Consider the following 25,803-nt stretch of genomic DNA (forward strand, 5'->3'; position numbering starts at 1 on the left):
CTGTTACAATACTTCAAATACTTGGTAGAGATTATGCTGTAGCAACAAAATGTTGCACTACTAATCGTACAAATTTATAGGCTCAGTCAGGCTGGTGTTTTGAGATGTTGTTTGGAACTGCCTTGTTTACAAGTAAAAACTCTCACTTTGTTTGAATATGGCATGATGTACACTGCCTCTCTTGCACTTACAATCTTGATGGTTTGGTATGTGGTTTAAGTGTTGTGCTCTCTCACAGCTTTCTCTAAGGCCAGAAAACCTCTTTAAGCTATCAAATAACTGAGTACCTTTCACTCAACAGCAACAAAAAATCCTCAAAGCTCCTCCCACTATCAAATAAAGGGGAAATTTCTGTTCTTTTCCCTTTGAAATTGCTTCATACTGCCTGGAGAACATGAAACCACTGGAAGAGTAGATGAATTTCATCTTGGAGAAATGTAGTGGTCTTTGGCAGGGATTATTTCAAGTAGTGTTACACAAGTACCTGTTTTGAAGATACAGTTACCCCTGTAGTATTGTTTTGGAAAGGCACATATGATGAAAGTAGGATGTGATAGTGGAAAATGGGTTGCCTCTGGAAAGTCTACATTTAAAACACAGTAAGACTGTTGTCATGGTTTGACAGGGAAGTGAATTTTCTCAGGAAGTTGGGATCAAACCAATCAGTGGTCAGGTGTGGATACTGACACTTGGAGGGGCCACTGAAGGCATTGGACACACCTCTGAGAACAGAGGGGGTTAAAAGCAGAGAACTCCCACGGGGACTCTCTCTTTGGTTCTGGTCAGAGAAGAGAAGAGTGCAGACTCTCCCCTGCCCAGCCAAGGCTGGGTGGGGGAGGGGAAGCCATGCAGCTTGGTCGAGGTAGGCCCAGGGTGTGAAGGGACTGGAACCGGGCTGGCCCCTGCGGACGGAAGGGTGGAGAAAATCTGAGATGTCTTTGTTCTCCCCTGCAGAGGGAGAGAGAGTGAAAGAGACAGAGACTGTGCCAGCAGTACACCGGCAGAGGAGAAGGAGAAGGGTGGGGGGGGAAGGTGCCCAGCCGCGGGAGTTGGAGTTCTGGGCCGAGATTTCAGCCGTCTGGGGAGTCCGAGACTTTTAACCCCTTCTTGGATAATGAAAGCTTTATGAAATATTAATCCTCCTTGGTCTGAAAGAGAAGAGAGATGGCCTGGGGCCCAAGATGTCAGAAGAAGACGGGGAAAGAGTCCTAGGTGGGAGGAGATGATGGAGTGGCCTTGGCTGGACTTTTCTTGTATAGCCATAGATTGAACCAATTTCTCCTGCAACAGAGACTGCATTTTTAGGGGGATGCAGTGGTTGGAGCCAAGAGAGTGACTTGCTGCAGTGATGAGGAGGGTGTGGTGGTGCCCTCTGTCTTCAGGAAGATGATCTCTGTTCTTGAGACCCTCAGCCCCAGGGGAGGAGAAAATGGGGGGGGGGGGGGGGAAACGACTGTTCTCCTGAAAAATGAGAAACTGAACTGTTGTTCTTTTGGTTCTTGGCAAAGCATCCTTAAAGGAGCCCTATGAGCAGTCTGTCCATGCACGGTGGTGAGAGCACTGTGACATGGAAAGGAGAGGGTCACACTGGCAGATTTTCTCCAGGCAGTTGCCATGTGTGACATGGAAACACAAGGGTGGCAATTGTGTTTCCTGGGGGGGGTCTATGGTGCAAGAGAGACTCCTCTCTCCCTTGATGGACTGAGTATTGATTATCTGAAGGGTGGTAGCTTGATTGAGGGTCCAAGTTGTATCTCACTGTGGTTTGTTGGAGTTTGGGTGGGGGGAGGAAGAATGTTTTGGAGGGTTTTCATTCTGGATTCAGTGTGTGTGTCTTTTATCATAGTAGTAGCTTAATAAAGTTCTTTCCTTTGTTTTTAAGCTCGAACCTGCTCTGCTTTGATCACATCTCACAGCACTCATTTGGGGAAGGTGCATTTTCATGGGGGTGCTGGCATTGCACCAGCGTCAAACCATGACAACTGTGTTCACCCTTAATTATGGGCAGAGCTAAAGAGGAGTAATGATTGGAAAAAAACAAGTAGGGAACATAAAGGAGTTGAAAGAAGGCAACAAAAATGAAGCCTAAAAAGCCAGGAAGGAGCACACTGATGGCAGGCTAAATATTTTTTGTGTTGGGAGAGAGGTTTAACAGGAGTAGAAGTCCCTATGACAGAAAATGAAAGGCTGTAACCAGCAATAAAGATAATGCTTCCCTGTGTACCTTAGAGTATACCGGCAGAATTTATTGCATGAGGACATACCAGAGAGGTTTGTTAAAGATGTAGTTCAGGGTCTCCTGTTTCAGGAAGCCCTTAGACCCTGGATTTAAAGGTATTTAAAGTTAAAGACAGGTATATTGAAACCCTAAAATCTTCCCCCACTCCTCTTTTTTTCTTTGAAATAGAGAACTTTTTCATGTTTGCTGCATGACAGGCATCTACTGGGCATTAAGGGGATTGCTCTGCTATGGCTGGGTTCATTCCTGAATTAACCTCTTCTCCCACTCCCACCTGTGCAGCAGAAAGCAGTGCAATTAGAAAGTTTTTCCAGACTTGTTTATTGTTGTTGTTTGGAATGATAATACAGAGTGTTGTGGCTTAACTCTGGTCAGCAATTAAGCACCAGCAGATGTTAGTCACTCCCCCACAGTGGGACTGGGAAGAGAATCATGAGGGTAGATGTGAGAAAACTCATGGGTTAAGATAAAGACAGTTTAATAGCTAAGGCAAAAGCTGCAGATGCAAGCAAAGCAAAACAAGGAATTCATTCACCACTTCCCATGGGCAGGCAGGTGTTCAGGCATCTCCAGGACAGCAGGGCCCTATCACACATAATAGTGACTTGGGAAGACAAATGCCATCACTCCAAATGTTCCTCCCTTCCTTCTTCTTATGCCCAACTTTTATTGCCAGCATGATGCCATATGGTATGTGATCAGTTGGAGTCAGCTGTCTTGGCTCTGCTCCCTCCCAACTCCTTGTGCACCCTCAATCCATTCACTTGTGGAATGGGATGAGAAAGCAAAAAGGTTGCTTTGATGCTGTGTAAGCCTTACTCTGCCATAATAAAAGCATCTCTATATTTCTGATCCTGTTTCCAGCACAGATCCAAACCAGAGCCCCACACAAGCTACTATGAAGAAATTTAACTCTATCCCAGCAAAAACCAGTACACAGAGGAAATACCAAAGGTAGGAGAGGGCCCTTCCATGGGGAGTGCAATAGAAAACAGAAGTGACAGCACAAACTACCAAAAACTGGTATGTAGCTTTTCTGCATGGGGAGAACTTCCTTTAAAAAAAAAAAAAACATCTTTTAATGGTGGGAAGTATTTTCATTTTAGGAATGTGTATTTAAACATTGAAGAAGGCAAATTTTCTTTGTTTAAAGATGGATGTGCTTATTTTTATGGTATTCCATAAAAGTAAAAACTTTTTCCCAGAAAAGAACTGAGAAAGTCTACCTCACCAAGAAGAAAAATAATTACTGCTGGCTATTGGCATAATGTAACATCTTGTTCTTTGTCTTTCAGCTCTTGTGTAATATTTTAACTCATATTTCAGAAAAAAAAAAAAAAAAGGCAGGCAAAATATATCCAGATACCTTTTTTCCCTCCCCTCTTCTCCTGTTGAGAGTCACAGCTCCTCAAAAGCATCACAGACCTATGGGGCTCTATACTGCTTTCCCCAGTATCAGTGTTGCAAAATTACCGTTTGAAAAAGACTTCACAAAAGTCAAGTGAACATCCTATTACAGTAAATAAGCCAGCATTGTTACAGGCAGGTTAGAAGGCACAGAAGATCTGTTACTACTGAATGGATTAGTCATAAAGAATCCTTGATCAAATAGCTCAGTCTGGGGGAATGGCAAGGTGGTGTTGACTTTGAAAATAAGAATGGGATCTGAAAACTCTTTCCCTTGTGAGGTCTTTAACAATACCTGGAGGAACTAAAGTATTGACAAGGAAGTAGTTATACTCTCAAGGAATTAGAACAGATGAGATTTGTTTTCTGTGCAGAGGAAGGCACTGCAGTACCAAAGCACTTGGTGCTCGCAGTAGCGTGTCACAGTGCAGTGAGGGACCTAAGTCACATATGGAGCTATTGTAGCATTTTGCCAGAGAGTTTATCTTAACCAAAGTTAAAAGCATGTTTGGAATTTGTGGAAAGAGATGAGAGTTTCCATATATAAGGCACAAAATAAGCTTGTTTGGGAATGTTCCTGCTAGAACTTCTTCATAAGCTATTATTGTCCTGTGTCTGAAAGAGGGAAGAATGCCTAATACATACCTGCAGATCAGGGCTTATCCAGTGTTCATCAGCAAAGTAAACCTGGTCCACTGTGTAAATTTAGCTAAGTAAAATGTACATCTGTGGGGCGATGGGAGGAAGTGTGATTGGAGGTCTAAAAATGAAAAGATTTCCAACTTGTTGTTTTAGGAAACAACATGAAATCTGAACAATAACTTGAAGTGTTAGAAATAATATACTTCCAGGTAGCTGTGTAAGCTGTGTGTACCGTTGATCAATTTCGGATGGATTGTAGGAAAGGTCCTTCCTGTTGCCTGTGTCTGTTCACCTTACAGTTTGCTGCCCAGAGATGCAGAGGTATAAAAACCTTCATTTTGCAGCAGCGGTTTTACTTTTTGTGGACAAGGAAGCCAGTGGTAGCATGGCTATGGAGTGGGAGCTAGATCTGTCTGTGGTGGTCTGCAGCTGATGGGAAGGATTTGCCATAGAAAGCTTTGACTTGTTGCAGTCTCTCCGTGTGCTGTGTAGGATGTGTTCAGATCTTCTGAAGAAGGAGGTGAAGTGGGTGATGTGACTGCAAAGCTGATTTCTATCCCTCTTGTCCTCCATATTTCATGGATGCGGGTCCTATTACAAAAGAGTGAAATACATCCATTGAATGGCAGAGTAGTCTGACAGTGTAGCTAAAAAAATGTTTCTGGTCAACTAGCTGTGAATAGGAATTTGGTCTAGAAATCTGAACATAAGAATTTGACAACTTATTGAAGTCTAGGACCACTACCAGTGTTGCCTTGTTGCAAATAGGGCTTCCTGTGTGGGCAGCTGCCTTAGCTGGTGTTAGCAGCTGAGGAATGTGCACCACGGCTTAGAGTATAGATTTCATCTGTATGTGTTGGTAATGACCTATTAGATGATGTTTTGAAAAAAAGCCATTTTAGACAGGTTTTTAAAGAAAACAAACCCTGACCTTTGTCTGAAACAAAGCCTCTCCTTATACAGTGTGCCCAGCAGGTTGCCATACTGTGGGTAGTTGTGTTTGCGAAAGTGTTTTGTTTTCTTTTGCTTATTGCTTTCCTTTGGCCCTTCCCATGAAATTGCTCCTGTGAAGTCTCACGCTGTTCATTTGTAACAGTTGAATAAAATGGAAAACTTCTAATTATATCTAAGAGTGCTGCCACGTGACTTGAGTACTATATGAGATAAAAATGTTGCTCTATTTTTCAGCTGTGTGACAGATGTGTTTTGTGAATAATGTTGATAATTTTCTTGCAGTGTGACAGATATGTTTTGTGAATTATGTTGATAATTTTTCCTTTGAATTAGTTGTGTGGCAAATCAACATGAAACAGAACAGTTCTGTCTAAAGAGAGACAATATTATTTCCTCAGCCAGCTTGTAGTCTGTGATGTCCAGTGTGGCTGTGCTGTCCATTTGTCCTGTGGAGTGTTATGGGACAAGGAAGTTGTCATCATGCATTGATTTCCTAGGTCTTGTCAAACTACTGAGGTTTGACCACAGACCAAGAAATCCTCATCCCCAAAACTGGCAGGCATCTGAAACAGCAACATGTTATATGCAAGTCATGTGTTGCACTTACCTTAACCTCACATTCTTTTTCTGCCCTTAGTTCTTGAGCCTTCAGAATAAACATCAGTTTTACCAAAATCTTTTAAGCAACAAACTCCCAATGCATTAAACCAAAACCAAAACAAACAAAAGAAAAACAACAACAAAACCCTCCCACACAACCACAAAAAACCAAACAAAACAAACAAAAAAATCTGAAACTGAGCTGTGCCAGAATAGATTCAGAGAATCATGGAATGGTTTGTGTTGGAAGAGACCTTAAAGATCATCCAGTTCCAGCCCCCTGCCTTGGGTGGAAACAGCACTGTTTCTAATAAATGCTTTGGCGGGTAGAGCTAGGAATTTTAAAATTAGTAGGAATTAGTAGGAATTTTGAAATTTACATGTGCTTTGAATACAGTAGACTCTGTCCAGAGTAGTAGGAATTGTGTGGGTGACTCTACACCCAGAAACTTTGCTCCAGACTGATGGTGAAGGTTTGGAACATCTTTCATATCTTCCCATCCTCTTCCTGGCCATGGTTTTTCTGAGATATTTTAAAACAAATCCCTGAAAAATCTAGACCAAAATGAAGGAGAAAATAGACCTTTTAAAAAATGGACCTGAGAAATCAAACTTACTGTAGCTCTTCTGGATATGCATAATGGAAAAAGTTAGAGATACACATGCATAATGATAGGAATATCCCTAGATATGTAGAATGGCTTTATGGCCTGACTTGTAATTGTACTTTGCCCTCCTTCTTTGCCCCCCTGCATTCCTAGTATGCCCTTTCTTGCATCATCTCACCACCTAGTGCTCTTCTTGTCTGACCAGGTGCCCTGTGTTATACTAGCAGTTTGGTTTTTTATGGTTTATCTGCATGTAGTTAGAAGTTTTCTGCATTTGTTCATATCTGAAGAAGTTTCTGCATAATTAGGGGAAAGCATCAAGCAAAATTTGAGCTCTGTCAGCTATTGTCATAAAAGATGCTGTTCTCTGGAGACCTGATCTCCCTCATATTATTATGATAGTCGGCTATTTTAAACCGCAGTCAAGTACAAAATCACCCCCAAATTTGATTGTTAAAAGAAACACATGCCACAGACCTATAGTAAGTCTCTTGGAAAAAAGCCAGTAAGATTAAATGCTGTCTGTGAACTCCCAGATGGTGAAGCTAGCTAAAGATTACACTTAAAGATTGTGTGAAACCCTCCTAGTCACTGAGAAATAGTTATAATATGTAGGATGCCTGAGAAATATTAAAATAATTATTTGCATAACACTGACTTCCATCATCAAATATAATTGGTGCATCTTCAAGTTTTAATAATCCTCATTTTTGTGCGCCTTCTAGATCCTGTTAAAACCATCAGGATTTCCTGATTTCAGAATATGGTGGTATTTGTTGACAGTCAAATACTAATGTGGCTTTTATAGGTTTTATACAAAAAGAAAACAGCTATTTTCTTCTCTTATTTCAATTTCAATGTGTCTTTCCAACCACTGCTACTGTGCCTTCTGTTTTAATCAGGACCTGGCAGAGGGATGGGAAGTGTAGGAGGACAGGCAATTGATGTTTAATCCTTCATATGATTTCTAATTTCTGCTAGGGCTGATTATACATGCATCTAGAGCAAATAGGCACACATGTGTATGCTAAATAGAGATACATTATGATTTTCTTGCTACAAACAGTGTATCATCTTCCACAGACTCCGTGGTTTGGGCCTGGTAAAATTCCTTATTACGTATTTTCACTTCTTCACTGTTCTTGCAGATGGGAAAACCTTGATAAAGATTCAGTGCTTGAGAAGTCTTGTTTCTTAGGAGATTTTGTCAAACTGTCAATTCTTAGATCAAAATTGGGCCTTTTTTATACTGAGTAATTAAAACTGCTGCATAAACTACAGAATTACCTTGAGTGGTTGTGATAATTGAGTGGTTGAGTGATCATTTTATATGAAGGTTGCAATGTATCTAATGCTTTGTTTAAAAACTAAGTATAAACCCTTGCAGTGTTGTGAAGGCAACAGCATTGCTGCTGCTTTGTTACAGGGCTGAGTTTGGCCCTTTTATCTCTTTGGTCCACATAGGCAAGGTATCTGTTTTGCAGAATTGTCCATTATTCCACGACTGAAAGCTTGGACAAGTCTGATAGCTGCCCCCTAAGGGTACTTTGCAGGCTCCCTGACACTCTGGTGGCATTTGTCAGCAGTGAGGAGTGCTGTGGGGAGAGTTTCGTGCAGTTCTTTTGTCTGGGGAAGGGTTCCTTGTTTTTCTGTTTGTTATATAAAGAAAAAGGTAAAAAGAAATCTCTCATCTTCACATCATAGTTTGTATCTGTAATGACTATGAGTTATTTCTGTATTATTGAGCGTTTCCTGCTCTGGTAATTACTGGTGTGTATCATGCTGCCAAATGGTTTTATAAATCTGCAGAGACTGCAGCTAGCACGGGAAGTCTATTAAAATAACACAGACTTTTGATTTACAGGACTTCTCTCAAATTTTGCAATTTCCATACTGCAGAGCACAGACACAGTGCTTAAAACTTTATACTGCATTTTGAAGTCACCTTGACAAAATTTGAGGTGGCTATCACACTTCTTGGAATGAGAAGGGAAAACTACAGGGACACACCCAATGGGAGTAGACACAGGAAAAGGCAAGTCACTTCCAGTGGAGACCTTTCCACTCTCTCAAAGCATGAGGTTAACAAGCTGGTGTGCTTTGAAAGAGGAGAGAGCAGGAGAGGAGGCAATGCAGAAAGTGATTTATCACTCTTTGGCATAAGTGGGCAGAGCTGAAGGCTTTGGGGTTTTGATAGCTTGAGCCTTGCTTTTAAGCAGAGATGTCGATGAAAAGACCCACTGTGCTTTACAGGCAACCTGGCAATATCTCTCTGATGTTTCTCTAATATGTCCCAGAACTGCAGGCTGAATTGGTTTTACCTCTGCATATCACATTGCATGGGCACTGGGTGATGTTTTGGTGTCAGTATCCTTTAAAGAATGTTAGAAAAGCTTCAAGGTGAAGAAGGGGGCTGTGGAAGTTATTCCAAAGACTAAGAAAGCGTCTTAGAGCAGGAAACTTGGATGTAACCTATCTGGTTGGAAAAAAAAAAAAAGGGTTGAGAAATGAACTTACTAGATTTATGAAAATATGCATGGAAAAAGGACCTCTTTTCTCTAGTGAAGAAAAGCAGAAAAAGAGCTGAGGCCTGGAAGGTAAAACTGTTAATTCAAATGAAAAATGAAGCTCAAGTCTTCCACGAGATGGTGAGTAATTCGATGCTCCATCAGGGAAATGAGTGAAGCTCCTATCTTGTGCCCCAAACTTTCATGTGAACACACCAGAGACACCAAAATACTTGTAGAAACACAAATGACTGACGTTGATACTGAGATAGTTCAATCACACATAAGGATCTGTGGTATGTCAGTGATCTGACTAGATAATTAACTTTTCTGGCTTCAGAACTTACAAGTATACTTTTTAGAACACTTGTACTTTCATAGCAATTGGGTATACTGGTTATAGCACTTGGCTGCAGCTTTTCATATATTACTGCTTGATGGTGCTTGCTCCGCTCTAATCGGAGACTGTGACAGCCTTGTTAGTAGCTGTGGAGATGCTCTGCACATTCACGCATTTAGAAAATGTTATCTTGGCTGGGGTTGTAATTAGGCAGGTAGCCAATTAGCTGAGCAGTGGCCGAACTCCCAGATGCCATGTGTGTGCATACAAAATAGGTGTGCTAGGTGGTGCTGGTACCTGGTGACAGAGCTGTGACAGCCTGCGTTGTGGGATAGCCCCAGGGAAGCACCTGGGGAGTCCTGTGGTGACAGTGACGTTTGGAGTGTTACCCTTTGCAAAGGGGCAGCCTTCTCACTTCAGAGGAGCAGCAACCCATGGTTTCAAACTAACAAGGCTGAAATTTAAAAGTGGATCTTGAAGGTCATTTCTCACAGTTGCTCTGTAAAATACCCAAAAAGGATTCTGTGAAAGCCCATCTTTTGTAGTTTACAGTTTTGAAAAAAACCTAATTTTAATTAGGGGACGCCTGTACTTGGAGCATTTGTATTTATGCTGGGTTATTTACTATATCATCATATTCACCTTAGTGCTGCTTTGACTGCTAGAAGATTACTTGCTTTTATTTTTATTAATTCTGATTAATTAAAGGGGGAGCATTTGCGTCACCACACTTCCTTTTCCCTTTGATTTAATTTTATTCAGCCCCCAAGGAGTTATAAAATATCTATGAGCTTTCTGCAGTATCTACATAAATACTTAATTGTGAGATGACTGTATTAATGGAATTTATTGTTCCTTATATGAGTTTAATGTTTATATGTCATTTCATAACACAAGCAGTGAAAAGAAAAGCCTGCTAAATTTCACATATACAGAAAGTAATGCCTCCTTGTCAGAAACACTGTAGGGATTTCTTTGTGTCCCTCTCCCTCTCTAAATATATCTGTGTAGGTATTAGAATATATTTATAGATATATAAAATATATCTGTGTTTGTATCTGTGTATATGTTTTAGAATAAGTTTCCATCAAGATATGACAGACTATGTAAATCAGCTATTTGAGGCCTCACATGTGCAGAAACCTTTCAGGACAGCTGGTTCAAGGCAGGGCTGACATTTTTAACATGACTGCTCTGCTTGGTCTTACCTTTGTGCTGTAATTGTAAGGAGTAGTATTTCATTACCAGTTTCTTTCTTTCCATTATCTTACTCTAGATTATTGGAGTTGAAAATACCATAATTAGGATGAAAAGGTCAGAAGTGTGTTATTCTTTGCCTGATTCAACATATGTCTTAAAGTGAAACTAATTTTACAGAACAAACAAAAACCCCCACATAACTCTGTGGAAAAAGTGAAGTCAAAATTGAAGGACAAATGCACACTTACTGATCACATCTCTTGGGGTAGATCCATAGCTTGAAGTTTGCAGAGAAAAATTTCCAAGCCAAACTTCTCCAAGGAGTAGGGCTCCAAGTTGAGTGCTCTCAGACTTCTTGAAAATACCTTGATTTATCTGTTCTCTTTGGCCAGGCCTGGTTGTCTGTCAGAGTGGGTGTTCTGTCAGTGAGTCAGCAGATGCTTAGCTAGAGATTGGGCATTACACAAGCTGACTCTTTCCCTAAAAGAAAGGTTGTGCAGAAGGAGCTGGAAATAATCTTAGAAGATTTGTTCCATCAGAAAAGGGGAGAACACAGAGACTGTGGTGATACCTGGGACAGAGGTGTTTTGGTGTTTCAAGGGACATAAGGATGAGAGAAACCAAGTTTCATTGTCTCTGCTGCTATCATTCCAGTCTTCTGAAATGCAGAGGAGACAATGAAGCTCTCTGTTGACCTTCATGAGAGCATCAATGCCCTGGTTCCTAATTATTAATGTGCTAAAGCAAGGGCCAGTTGATACCACAGAGCAAATATAAAACTTACCAGAAATAAGTGGGTTTTTTTTAGCATTATGTTGAAGTATAATCTATCCTTAATGGAAATCTTTTTATAACTTCTTAGACTGGGTATTTAAAAATACTGATTATAGAACTAGTGGTTTTAAGTGAAAAGATGCTTTTTATGCCACAACGTAAGGGGGAAAGAGAGCTCAGTTTGTGCCCTAGCTTGTGATGTTAAGGAGGTGCAGAGATTGCTCTCTCCCTTCTCTTCAGAGTAAAAAAATTAGAAATTAAATATAAAAGTGAAAGAAAAGCCAAAAAAAAAAAAAACCCTAATGCACAGAAGTAAAAAGTTAGTGATAATTTTTTATAATTACATTTGTTAAAATACTTTTATGTTCCAAAATGCTATTTGGACCATTGACTTCTGAACTCTGACATCAGCTAACTAGAAGCCTAAATAATTTTGCTAAGGGTTTTTCTTTTTAGTTGCAGTGCTCATTTCTTGTGGAGCATGTAGAAGAATTTGAACAGTGATGTTTCAGTTGGTTTTGAAAACAAATGTTCCATGGAACACTCAGAACCTTTAGATTTTAAAAATAAGCTGACAAAATATGCAGTAAAATCCATACTCTCTGTGCTAGTCCTTTTATCAGAATTTACCAGAATTTATCAGAAGGTGATGACATCTGTCATCTAATGCAATGTAGTAGTGAGGATCTGAAAGTTTAATGCTGCCAAACTTCCTATGAAGTCTGGACATTGGGGATATTAGATTAAATCTGATCTTTGTCAGGAAGACTTGACATTCATGGGACCAACTAAATTTCAGAAAAGGTAGAAGTCAAACCTTGCCTCTCAAAAAATTACTTACACCAGTATAATTGAGTTGGTGTATACAATCTAAGACACAGATCTTGCTGGACATTTTATGTTGTCCTGCTATTCTTTGCCTTCACACAAAAGAGCTGGGATATGACTTCATGGGTGTTGGAGGACTAGCCTTTTTTTCTGAAAAACTATTGAGGTATCTTAGCTTGCAATACATATGAAATATTGATTGCTTGTATGAATTAATACCTTAGGGTTTAATTTTACGTCTGTTGAAGTCAGTTAAGTGGCTTCACTTTGGATGTAATTGTTGAGAATGTGAGCCTTTGGAAATATATATGAGTTGGAGGTCGAGGTTCTGAAAAAATAAATCTCTTCTATGCGTATATCATTAGTCTGGTACAAAGGTGGTTTGACTTTCAAATAGGAGAAAATAATTCTCCAGATACATATTTATCACTTTGACCTGTGCAAGTAAAATTTTTACTAAGATGGGGAAACCTGGGAAATAAGTATTTTATACCAGAATTACATGAAAATTCAGCTCAGGAAAAAGGAGTGTTTTGCACATGCAGTACTATCTATTCTAGGCACTGTACATTAAACCTCTGTAGGAGTTTTTTGCTGTTTTTTTTGTCTTCCTAATGCATTGCTATTATGTAGTCTTTAATCATGAGTTTGGAAAAGGATGTATGTGACCTCCTGTTAAAGTCACAAAGCTAGTGTAGTAGAGTATTGTATTGATTGTTCCGTGAGCATTGTTCTGTCTGCTCTCACTGGTGTGGCTCATGTGAGACAGCTCATGTTCTTTAGGGACCTTCCCTGTTCTTGGGGTGCTTCCAGTGTGGGCTTGAAACTGGTTGGCTGTGCATACTTATAGTCTGGTAGCACAGTGTGCCATTTGGTGTGTGAACACCAGGTGTGTTGTAGTCCTAGAGAACCAATCACAATTGTCTTTAAAAAGTCAAAAGCCCACCCTTTTTTTGTTTTGTCATTGGATCTCATTTCAGTAATAGTGATTGGAAGAGTCTCGAGTTGTGACCAAAAGAGTCACAACTGACTTGAAAAGAGAAGTGGTACGAAAAGTGGTGCTGGGCAGTGTTTCGGACACTGGTGGCTGAAGACTTGACTCATGGTCATCAGCAGCTGGAAACCATCTCTGTAACTGTGTGTGTTTTCGGTGCTGTTGTGTACAGAGGTTTTCCCTCTCAGTGCTTTGTCCTTAACACTGGAAAAAATGCTACCCTGATGTCAGTGTTTGTCCGGGGGATTGGAGAAGAGCCCTGGCCAGCCCAAATGTTGTGCCCTGCTTATGCTTGGTTGAGGAACTCATGAGAGGAAGAAACTGTTGGCACCAGTGACCAGGAAAGGCTCCTAGGTGAGACTAATGCCATGGTTGCTGACAGAGGGTGCAAGTGAAGCAAGCAGCTCTTATGCAGGGGGTCATCCACAAGCTCCGTTGATTTGCTAATTGCTGGTTTTGTTCAGTTTATTCTGGAAAACTCTTCCAGAGCTGTTGCAATCTGTCATTTTTAAAGGCAAATGAACTGGTTAAGGCTTCCTCTGCAGTACCTTGCAGGTGCTGCACCAGCTGGAAGGAATTGTTTTGCTGCAAAGGAGTTGCATCTGTTTATCCCACCTCTCTTTTAAGGGTGGAGGGCTTGTCCCTCAAATTGCAGTGCACAAGTTAAGCAGTTTGCCTGGCAACAGATGTGTGATGAGATAGCAAAAGCAGAAAGATACAGAGAAAAAGTACAATGCAGAGCTGTAGGAGCAAAATTAGAAATGAGCTGACTGAGATGAAGTGCTAAAAACTGAATTCTGTTAATGCTATTGCCAGCTTGCAAGGCAGGCTGGATGGAGGAGGAGACTGGGGTTGCTGTCGTTAAATGGGAGAGAAGAGGAAGCAAATGGATGCAGAACAGGGAAAGAATGAGTGGCCATGTGGTATGCATTAAAATAACTTTCAGGTGATGCACCCAAACGGGCAGGCAGCCTGGTGACTGGCACAAGCAAGTCAGTAGTGATACATGCAGGCACAAGGCTCTTGCTGTAGGCAGTTTGTGTGGTGCCTTGGCACGGGCTTCAAGCCAAATGCCACCAACGTTGTTTAGACTGACTGGAGGTTTAAGCCATGCTGTTCAGTGCTCTGAGGCAGTGCTTTGGTTCAGTTCTTCAAGCCTCCTCAAGGCTCTTACAGGACATCACTACAAGAGCTGCTGATCCTGCCATGCTCTGAGATTTGCCATTTTCTGGGTTTAGTTTAGAAAGGCCTTCAGACTATGTCTCGTTCTTGCCTTGAGATCCCAACAAATGCTGAAAGATTTGAGCTCAGAACAACTGCTGTAATACCATTCCTGAATGACTGGGGTAGTGCTGGGAAATTGGTGAATAGACTCAAAAGTCTCTTCTGGTCTTTCATAAAGAGGGGGTGAAATGTATCTTTCATACCATAGAAGTCCAGAACCCATTAGGATTTATCACTTTGATATTGCAGAGACCTGGGATAGGAATTTCAGATTTATGTAGTGCATACAGTCACTGGATCTCAGTCTGGTTTAGAAATAATTTTAAAAATGTCTTTACTCATTCAAGATACTGGGAATAATATTTTCAAGTTCTTTCTAAGAAAAATACATGCCACAGAGAAACATTCATCAAGACATGACTTAATTGGTTTTTGTGTAAGTTTAATAAATATTTTAGTGTAGTGACCAGAACACTTTTCTGGCTGTTCCTAGAACCCAAAAATGTACCTGGTCTGTGAAAGCAGGAATAGACTTGCAGTATGCCACAGGAAGTAAATTCTTGAGTTAGGACTGCTTATTATACAGAGGCTTCTATTAGATTACTTGATTTGCAAATATCTTTAATTACTATTTAAAAGAAAAACGTTCTACTTAAACTTGAACATTCTTATAGTCGAGACTAAATCCTTATCTGAGAGTTCAGTTTGTCCTAAAGGGTCATTTCTGTCCATTCTCCAACTGAAGAATCTGGAAGGCATCATTATGCCTTCAAAAGGTTAATTTCTTGTTGGTCTTTTAGTCTCATGAAGCAAAATAGTTATGAAAATAAATTGTAAACATTGACAAAGACATCAGAATTTTAGATGAACCCTGTTCTTGGGTCTGTCTATTGCATTGCAGGGCTCTTGACTTCCCTTTGCATTGACCATATAGACACAGCTGTCTGCAACAGTCAGGGGCTTGTCCCAGGGTTATCAATTGCTGTTCACCAGCAGCTTTCACTGAATTTACTTTTGTTTCCTGGAAGTGTTTAATTAGTACTGCTAGTTTAGGGTTTTTTTGGCTAGGGTTTTTGTGCTTTTTCTCCAATAAGTGTTTTTCAGTTGTGAAGTTAAAGGAAGCTTTGCCATTTGTTTCAGTGGAAGCAGGGTACAGTCAAGAGTAGCTCTGCATATCTGGAATGTCAGTCTGCACATGCAGTTATTGCATCTGAAGATCAATTGATGTAGTCAGCTGAAAATGTAACTTAATTATATGGTTCAGTGAGAAACTGTGTAGTACAGCTGTAGCTAGTGAAATCCAATGTGAAAGGAACACACAGTTTTAAAACAGATTCATCATCTGTAAATCCAGAGAAAAAACAGCTAAGTGAGGATTTTGGTTTTCTGGAAAAACATGAATACACGATACAGCACTTCAAACATGGTCTCTGCATACATGTTGAGGTTTTGTTTGTCAGTGGGTTTTTTTTGTTAGTTTTTTCTTTTTTTTTTTTTTTTTTTTTTTTTTTTCTTTTGTGGGTTTTTCCCCCTAAACAACAGTGGCTGGCTTGTGGGTTCCTTCCCTTTGCAGGAAAAATTTTCATCCAGTATTTCAATTTGAGAATGTAGCATTGCAGGGAGTCAAACCCCAGAAACCTGTGCTTTGAGGCCCTGGGCCTTACAGGAACTCTGTTTTCCAGATGTTGAAATAGTATTGAAGAGGAGATACACGAATGTTCTCTAGTTTTGGTAATCTGGAGAATATTGTCTTTGCTTATGGGTACATCCTGGGAAAATCTTTGTGGGATCACACAGAATCACAGAATAGTGAGGTTGGAAGAGACCTCTAAGATCATCAAGTCCAACCTATGCCTTAACACCTCAACTAGACTATAGCACCAAGTGCCATGTCCAGGATCAGTGCTTCTGTGCAGAAATTGTGGAAAAACTGATATGTCTCTAGGAAACAGGTGCCTTGTTAGATACATTTTCATCTTAATATGTGATGTCTTTTGGAATCTCTTCAGTAAATGTTTTTTTGTAAAGCTCCTTCTACTGGACCAATGGTCTCCAAAATGGGGTCTGCAAGATGATCCCTTGGGGTACAGGAGGGAAAATAGCAGAAAATTTATCTAATTTATAAATAATTTTTAAATTAAAAATTATAAATCTTTTTTATGAATAAATGTATATATATTGTGGGTGCATGGTCAAAATTCAATTTTATTGATGGAATGCACAATGAGGTGGAGGTACTGCATGGCACAGTAATGTATTGACTCAAATACACAGAAATTACAAGAATTAAGTGCTGTTAAAGACTTTACTCTTTACAGGGAGCCTGTTTCATTTAAAAATATTTTTCTTTTTATTTACCCATCTGGATGGGGTCTCTTCTTCCCTTCTTTCCCTCAAGATGTGCTGCCTGTGCAGCCAGTCTTCCTTGCATGGACAGAGTATCTCAACTGCTTCAGCTGGCTATCACTTCTACACACATTTACCTTCCAGCCCAAGAACTTAGTAAAGCCTTATGTTATGTTTTGACATGCTATCATGTTAACAAAACAATGATGTAATGCTTTCTCTGTCAAGGATGACAGATCCTGACTACCTTTCTATTGTACCAGTTAAGGCTGTTTTCACATTGGGGCCACTCTTTTTCCTATTTGCTCCAGCCTGGACCTTCCTGTTCTCAAGAATGGCAGATGTGGAGAGAAGTAGCCCAGCATTAAAAGCACTTTCTCATTCATCTGTCATTCTTTAGAGAAGCAGGTGTATGAACCAAGTCCCTTCTCTGCTAAAGTTCATGTTGTGATTTGAGGAAATGTTGTAAATGTTCTGGTCACAATTGGCAGTCCAGATACAACTGAAATTTGCTTGGTTTTGAGTACTTGTATTTAATGAAAAGTCCTCTTTATTGCTTTTTGTTATTTATAAGGTTATCTGCCTCACAAAATCCTTACCTTCAGAGTAAGGAGTTCTAGGTTTTTCTGCAGAGAATTTGAATGCATCACAGAGAAGGATGTTACTTCAAAGTGGGTACGGTTTTTTTTTTTTTGCTTCTGAATATTTTTTTAAAGGTGTGAGAAACATCCATTTTCATAGCCCTTTCTGTGGATAGATGATTACTTTATGTAATGCACTTTTTTTCTTTTATGCTGCTCCATCTCACCTTGCCCACAGCCTGAGGCATCCAGTGATTGCAGCCAGTCTCCATCCTTGCTGGTATGGGAAGTCACAGCTAGTGAGCTGTGCAGGTCTGTCCTGGGCTGCGTTCATGGTACTCAAGATACCATTCTGGGTAGTGTAATGTTGGGTCTCTTTGGCTTAGGAGTTTATAGTAATATTTAATTACACTGCTTCTTCAGATCTCTAGACTGTATATATTTTTCTAGAATCACTATTCTAGAGGGTGATATTAATAGCACTATTTGTGGGCTGCCCTGGTCATTTAGTGTTTCATGCTGATTATAGAAATCTTGATCTGAGGCTTCTGAAACCCTTAGAAAGGTGTATTTTTATCTGGAATTTGTATGCTAGCAGATATTAATACTGACCATAGGACTCTGGTTGTAGATCTTTCTTTCCTGTGTGTTCTGGGGAATATCAGGACAACCATATAAGGTTATTTCAGAAATTACAACATTTTCTATGGAGAATCCTGTTGCCCTAAGCAAGATGCTCTAGGTAACTTAAGAAAACAAAAAATAAGGAATTGCTACAAACAAATGTACATCTACTTTTGAAATACCTATTTTAAAAGTCAATTAAAAATAGGGAATATGAAAGGAAACTTTACATTTTTATCTCAGGAATTTTTCTCAATAGCTGTTTGACTGAATACATACAGCTTTTGTACTGGATGTTTGACCTGATTATTTAATATTTTGTTTTAATTCTAAAAAGTTGCATCCCTGCCAGCTATCTACTGACTTCACTAATGACATTCCTCTTTTGCTCTCATTTGTTGTGAAGTCTGCATAAGTGATCTCTGGAAAAAAGTAAGCTCTAAGTTCCAGTTGTGACTGTCATTGACCTTGCTGAAATTAATTTGCAGTCTTTGCCCTGTTCGTAGGTTGCCTTGTACTACCACAGCACTCTGGAGATAATGGACAGGTACCAGCTCAAAAAAAATGGGGCAACAGTAGAGATTTAGTGTAACCTGCACAGCCACCAATGCTAGCATTTTTATGGGGTGGCACTGGCAGGTCAGGTTTGGGGATTTTTAATACAAATGCATTTTTCACTTATATCTTTAACTGGCTTGAATCTGCATGGTAAGGGACCCATCAGAGGAACCTGAAAGCTTTGTTGTAAGTGTCTCTGGCTGATGCAATATGCTGAGCTTGGACCAGCCAGGCTGAAATATGGGCCACTTGTACCTGGGGTTGTTGCCCAGCTTTTCTGCAGGAATCAGAATTTTGCTGCTGCTAGTTTGACTGTTAGTGCTTTTCTTGACTAACTGATGTCTAGTAGTCTTCATGGTTTTTGTTTGCTTTGTTGATCACTAGCAATGATAACTAAATTAGCTTTGAAGTTGAGCCCTTCTCCCAGCCTAACACTATCAATTTAGGAACAGACAAAGCTATTAAAAAAAATAAATAAAAAGAGAGAGATAAGAGAAACAGAAACAGAAGCTTTCATTTTCAGTAGAAAATTTGTAGCTGTCCTCCAGGCCAGCTTTTCCCTAATGTAAAAGTCATCCCATGCAAAACATGAAGGTTGCCTCTTCTGTTTGGCATGAGCTCCTGTTTATAGCCAGCTGCGGGCTTCCTGAGCTGGGGTGAAATTCAGAGGGAATTAGGAGGAATAGTGACAGATCCAGATCATGTCAGCCCTGGAGCTGTGTCCTCCTGAGTCTGTATTTGAGCCCAGTTGGCAGAACTAACATCTTGTGACTGGGCATCTCCAGTGAGTGAATAAAATAAGTTGATTCAGTTGTTTGGTTGGGCATGGAGAGGACAGATAAATTCTGTATAGCCCAAACTTGAAAGAGTAAGTTCCATTTTTACGTGGCTGTTGCTTTGGCTCCCTTACTGGTCATGCTCATCTGCAGCTGGGAATTTGTATTTTTACCCTAGGGTTCAGTTTTTGTTGTGTATCTCTGTGCAGGTGTGCCAATAGTGACAGGTGAAGTGCTTGAGTGTCAGCTGCTGGCTGCTCCAGTGTGTCTCTGTGTCACAAGCAAGAATTCTTACACTGCAGTTGGTATATTTGCAAAGGGCATTTTTCAACCAATTTTACACATTCAGAGTTGGAATGTATTCCAGCAGGAAGAAGCAACCATGATGAAGGAAGCTTTTGGCAGCGCTGCACTTGAATTGCACCCAGGTCCGTGCTTGGGATGGAGAGGCAATGCTGTGGTGGTGTCACATGTTCCCAGGCACAGCTCATGGACTGGCCCCGGAGCTTGCAGCTGCTTTGTTCTTCTTCCCCAGCAGATACAGAAGGGGTCCTAAAACCTAGCACTGCAGTTCATGGATTGGAAGGAAAGAAGGAGTGCTCCTGTAATTAAATTTGATTTATTTTAGTGCTTTGTTTTTACTTCTGATTTGCCTGGTCTCTTTGCAGGTAGAAACAGTCCTAAATTTTTTTTGCTTTGCTATATGTAACTACTGTGTGGAGAGAGGAAACAAGGGGCGAAGAAATGATCCCTTTTTTTTTTATTATGAGTGGTGTGTATTATTTGCCTGGTTTGGGAGACAGATATGGGTATGTGTGTACACAGTTTTGTTTTTTTTTTTCCAGATTAGTATTTCTACCCTGATGGCTTTTAACCAATCATGTGTAATTTAATTCTTGAAACATCTTGCCTGGCTTAATTATTTGAATAATATGAAAGATAAAGTTCCCAATTGAAATCCTTATTCATGACTTACTACCTAAGCATTTACATGTAAGCGTGTGGCGCGTGTGTGTGTTGAGGATCAGGGAAGAAGAACCTTGCCTGCTTCCCTGACAAGGATGTGCCTTCCGGTACTTCTCCACCTGAGCTCAGAGGCTCGTGCTAAAAGCATTGCTTGTGCATCATGTGGAAGGCAGCCAGTGTTTGTCCAATTACTAAAGTACACTTAGACATGGTAAGAAGGAGCTGTGTGGGCACCTTCCATCAATTCTGCTCAAATTAATCAAATTCTTCACAGAGGTCCTATTGATATTTGAGTATAAAGTAACAGCTAAAAGGCCTCTGATCATTAATTTTTAACAGCCCAAATGGCTTCCAGGCTTTTGATTTTTTTTTTAAGGCAAATCATAGAACAGTAATTCACATGTGAAAAAATTTGTCACATTTAAACAGCAGCAGAATCCTCTGAGACTGTGCAAAGGAACAGATTTCCTGATGTTTGTTGACTTTTAAAAATCAGTGGTAGAAGGCCTGGTTTTCACTCTCACACTGCATAAACCTGGGACATCTTCATCACCAGATGTATTTACAAATGGGAAGGGGCTTTATATCATACCAGATAAAATGCAGCAGTGGTAAAATGATGCACCTGTACTTAAAATCTTTGTCAAACTATAATTTTTCAGGAAATTCATTCTTTTAGTTTTTGACAGATTGATTAGCAGATGGCTTTGTGAAATATGTGTTCTGTTAGGTGAGTCTGATAGTATAACCTCATATTGCTTTCTACTTCTCTAATATTTTTCCAGAAGTAACCATAGGACTATGAAACCCAAATTCCCTGTAGTATGGGACAGCGCAGAAAAAAGAGCCAGCTGCAGGATAATGATGCTGGTTCTTGGACATGAGCACTGCCAGCTGAAGTGCCAGGATGTCTCAGTCTCTACTGAATGTTTAATATTCCATTATATCTTTAAGCTAATAATTAAGCAGTAGCCTACGTTGCATAATCCAATATTTAATTTTGTTGGAATTGTATTCCTTCCTAACTTCTTACATGGTCACTTAGTTCCAGCAAAGAATGGTTTGAATTTTGTACTTGTTTGTAACTTTAAGATGAAGCCTTTCGCCTTCTCTAAATTTCTGTAACTGTTAGGATTTTTCCTATTATTTTAACAAATGTGGATTTAATGTCAGAGGGCTTTGTCTTGAATTTAAAGAGAGGAGAAAAATGGAAATTATGAGATGGTATGTAGTTGAGTGGTAAAAACAGGAGAGGTTGACAACTTTTAAAATGTTTGCTTCGATAACTTTGAATCTTTAAAATCAAACTGTTATCAGACAACTCAGCAATTAAGACAAAGAAAGCAAAAATGACAACCATTGAATCACGAAGTATGCTCACTAGGTAGTTGACAACTTTACAAAGTTAATCTAGGTGATCAGAGCAGGCTCCTTCACCTGCTGAAGTGGGGTAAACAGGAGTGGAGGCTTCTCACTGTTTCAGGTGTAGAATGCTTTCATTTGGCTATCTTTGATTCAGCATAGGTCTGAGCTGAATGTTTAAAACAGAAACCTAGTCTAAAGGTGTGAAGGGTGACCTCCAAAAGAAGGTGAATTTCTTCATTTCACTTTTCTGCTATGGCAAACAAGCTAACCCCAATCTCTTGACCTCAGTTTTCTTGCTTTACAGCCAAACTCTCTGGGATGATTTTGGGAAGCTATTTGCTTGTTGCTCTGCTCTCTTTCATTGCATTTTCAAGCATGCACACTAAACATGCTTCACCCTTTAAAAAAAAAAAAAAAATTGAACACTGAGGGGCAGATAAAACTGGGGAAAGGACTTCCCATTTCACTGCAAGACCTAAAGGTTTTCTTGCATGCCTTCAGGTATTCTGTATTGGTCATCTGCAGGCCAGAGAGTGGAGTGTCAGTGGGCTTGTATTTGGTTTTCTCTTAATGTTTTACCATGAAAAAGCCTTTTTGCTGACAGAAGTGTCATATGTTGTCTTACATTGGATTCCACGGAAGCTGGTCAAATTATTTTTGCTACATGTTGTAGGAGCAGATCCTGCTTTCTGGGAGCGTTGAATATTGATACAATATGTTTATTGTTTTTCAGTAGATGTATCCTGCTAACAAGAGTGTCATTTTGTACTTTCATTTATCATTAAATTCACATTTGATTTACTCTTTGTTTTACTAATCTTACACATTTTGGAGCTACACTGTACTTCTTGAAATGCCAGATTTGGGCTGTGACTCATGATAAATCTGCTTGGGTATGTCTCATCTGCACCCTCTGCGAAAGCCTGTCTTCTCACTCTGGAAGTGGAGATGGCTTTTTTTTATTTCTTCAGGAAGGGGTTCATCCCACTATGGACCACATTAACCCTCTAGTGATCTGAGTCTGCCACATAACAAATTAAGTATATTTATTTTAAAACAGCTTGGAAGGGAGAACAGAGGTGATGCAAACCAAAGTCCTAAAATTCGGATTTATCAGAAGTTCAAGGGTGCTTTTCTCTCTGTGCTGTTTCTTATGATTCTCTGCTAGCATGTGCTACCTGGCCAGTCCTACCGGGCAGGGTTTGAGGTGGGATGCAATGAAAGATAGCTGCTATACTTGGTGCTAGCAGTGAGATGTTTTTGTGCAAATTGATGTCTTTGTTTTTTTTCCAGTCCTGGCTGTTTGCTTTATTTGATTTAAATAGGGAATGGCGTGAGGAGAAAGGCAAAGGAACAGCACCCTTGTGGATTTGGGCTTAGTTGCAGTGGGTATCCAAGAGCTCATATTAGAAAAGGGTTATGTTTAAAGTAAGTTTTTCTCATGTTTAGATCACACTGATAGTTTTACCTCTTGCGTTCTTCAGTGTAGATGAGGAAAAAGCAAACATAGCATCCAGGATAACAGCATGTTTCAACACTGTCAGTTCAATGCTGTGAATTCTTGCCTGGGAGGATGCTGTTCTGAACATTTGGTGGGTGGATGATTACGTATCACCTCCAAAAGTCCTGAGGTTTTTAGCTTCTTGAAGAGGTAATCCATCAATACTTCATTTAACAGTGTTAATAATTTCCCTTATCTGTCTGGCAGGGGGTTGTTTGTTTTAATGTGATCTCACCAATGTTATTAAAGGAGTTGGAATGCTAAAACCTTTTTTTTTTCTTTTATTCCAGTGCCAAATATATGTAAATGGTTTTAAGGTGGAGAGTATGCATTAGAATTATAATGCAGTATAAATAGCAAACACTTCTCAGATGGTGGTGAAAATAATTTTAGTTTATATTCTGCAACATGCAGTGTCATAGTGATTTGAAGTATCCTATTTTACACAACAGATTTCAGGTATAGGTGACTGAAACATGATGGCAATTTCTATCACTGTCCAAACTAAACCTTGGTTTAAAAGATACATATCTTGCTCTAAGATTACTCCCTAGTTTTAAATGTTAGTCCATTTATGTATGTTACTCTACATAATTTGTGTATTAGTAATTCTGTTGAATCGAGCAATTAAGCCAAGAAATAGGGAGAACTGAAAGCAAGATTGTACACTTCCATAAAACATCTTCCAGTCAGAACTTTAAAAAAATCACCAATGCAGAAGAATTAGATATTCTAGAAAAATCCCAGGTTTTATCTGTTGTCTTTCCTTGGGTGTCCTGTGCCTTCTCTTATGAATATTTTCCGTACCGAAAAATGACTCATCCAGTCTCAGGTGCCTTGGTATTGCTTGTGGGACTCTGTAGACCAGGCCTTTGATAAGAATTAAACTACATCTTTATGATGTTATATGTGTGGGAACTTGTAGCAGCCAAGTACTTTGGCTGTCTCAGTGATTTTGCTTTGCTTTGCACTGGGCTCGTTTCTGGGTTAGGCTGGGTTCTGGGTTAGGCTGGGTTCTTCCTATTCTGCTACACACTGCAAAAATCTTGGAAACTGCTTTTATCTTTGCCGTGGGCTTGCTTCAGTGATTTTGTTGATTTTGTTTGCTTTTGTTGTGGGGTGTTTTTTTTTTCTGAAGGATTGGCAAATGGTCAACTTCTCACCTGTCTCTTCTGATCAGCAATGTGTTCTTTTTTGATCATTGCTCTTTATCCAATGTGTATTGTTCTAACTCCAGGTTTTATAATTTCTAATTATAATAATTTTCAAGATCATTGGGACAAATCTTTCCCCACATCAAAAGGAGAGTTTTGACTAGAAGTGAGGGAATCATCTAGGGGAGGGGTAGTAACTCTTCACCAGCTGGAATTTGAATCTGTTGTCAGAAACCAAGCAGTGCTCAGGTGTAATGAGTGTCTTAATGGGTTTACTCTTTGCTAGGCATGTGATATGAATACCAAGAACAGAATAATTTGGATATTTTCCTCTTCTGGCAGATTAAACAGTACACAGTGTTCAACCAGGGTCCTTGAACATTTGATGCCAACACCTGTTAAATTCCTCTAGAAAGTGTTTTAGGTATTATAGGGAGGGAAATTATATGTCCTTGTTTATGTACCCCAGAGAGGAACTTGGTGCTGAAGACAAACATTGATCCACATGATCAGTAAAAAAACTGCTTGGAGGCAGGGGTGGGAAATCTTGCCTTGATTTTTTCTGCTGTTGCTATTGTTGTGTCATTCCCCTTAGCAAGCGATGTTAAACAAGATTAAATATGACTAGAGAAAGATATATCTGTATTTATATCCTGGGATGATTTTTCTGCTACAAGCCAAATGTTACCTTGAAATAAAAATTGTCCCTTTTTGCTTTTAATTTTTTTCTAAACCAACTATCATTCTTGGACTGTGGCAGTTACCCACTGGAAACATAAAGCTCTTCATGGTAAAACAGATGTAAATCTTGGTCAAAAATACTGTATGACTTGGTATGGTTGCTAAAGTAAAATGGCATCTCTCTCAGTTCAAATCAGTCTGTAGCTGAATTCAAAAGCTTCTCCTGCCCTGTGTTTTGATGACTCATATGCCATCTTCATGTTCACTGCAGAATTCTGTGAGGACTCTTAAGGTTTGGACATGCTTAGAATAAATTGAGTACCAAGGAGGTAGCCTGCAAGGTTTGTCACACAAGCTCCTTCTTCACCTGGATCCCTGCAATGACCCACACAATTCCTGCATGACCCATACAGTTTAGTAAAGGATTGTGCTGTTATCCTTTGGTATTCCTTGAACTCAGTTGGGAGTTGAGCATCACAAGAACTCTTCATGTCCTTGGTGGTAGAGTACCTTTTGTGTACCAGATGTCCTGAGGTCACATTGGTTCAAGTAAAGGTTTAGGGTTAAAAATACATTTATTTTATTCACTACAGGAAAAGGTTGTTTTCAAAGTTGTAAAAAGGTGACACATCAAAATGTATTTTCAGAGTTATGCTTAGTTGGGTTTTCTGTTTGTTGTTTGTTTAGGTTTTTCAGTCCTAAGGTCCTGTCTTTCTTACTTCATGGTGTTAAATAGCTTGTGATAGTGGCTAATGAGCCCCACAGTTGGGTTGAAGTATCCCAGAGTCGCTAAAGCTACATCTTCCTTTCATATCCTTCTTCCAGGTAATGTGTCCTTCAGAAGGCACAGGTGGGAGCTGGTCAGAACAGCTGCTTTGAGTTTTTTTCCTGTCCCTGCTTAAAACATGAGGAATGCCCTGACTTTTCCAACCTC

At 39.8% G+C, this 25,803-nt stretch overlaps 1 protein-coding gene across 5 annotated transcripts in view; it reads left to right on the forward strand.

Moving 5' to 3' along the window:
* PPM1H (protein phosphatase, Mg2+/Mn2+ dependent 1H) overlaps window positions 1-25,803 on the forward strand; it is a 133,517-nt gene that overhangs the window by 13,650 nt on the left and 94,064 nt on the right. For 2 of the 5 annotated variants that reach the window (XM_053942743.1, XM_053942742.1), the window contains one exon: window positions 3,104-3,193. The exons of 2 other annotated variants lie outside the window; for them this stretch is intronic. In XM_053942743.1, coding sequence (XP_053798718.1) covers window positions 3,138-3,193 — 56 coding nt within the window. In that variant the 5' untranslated portion in view covers window positions 3,104-3,137. The remainder of the gene's footprint in view (window positions 1-3,103; window positions 3,194-25,803) is intronic. One more of the 5 variants, XM_053942740.1, reaches the window with a different exon arrangement.

This window comes from Vidua chalybeata, chromosome 5 (genome assembly GCF_026979565.1).
Source record: "Vidua chalybeata isolate OUT-0048 chromosome 5, bVidCha1 merged haplotype, whole genome shotgun sequence".
In the NCBI taxonomy this organism is placed as follows: Eukaryota; Metazoa; Chordata; class Aves; order Passeriformes; family Viduidae; genus Vidua; species Vidua chalybeata.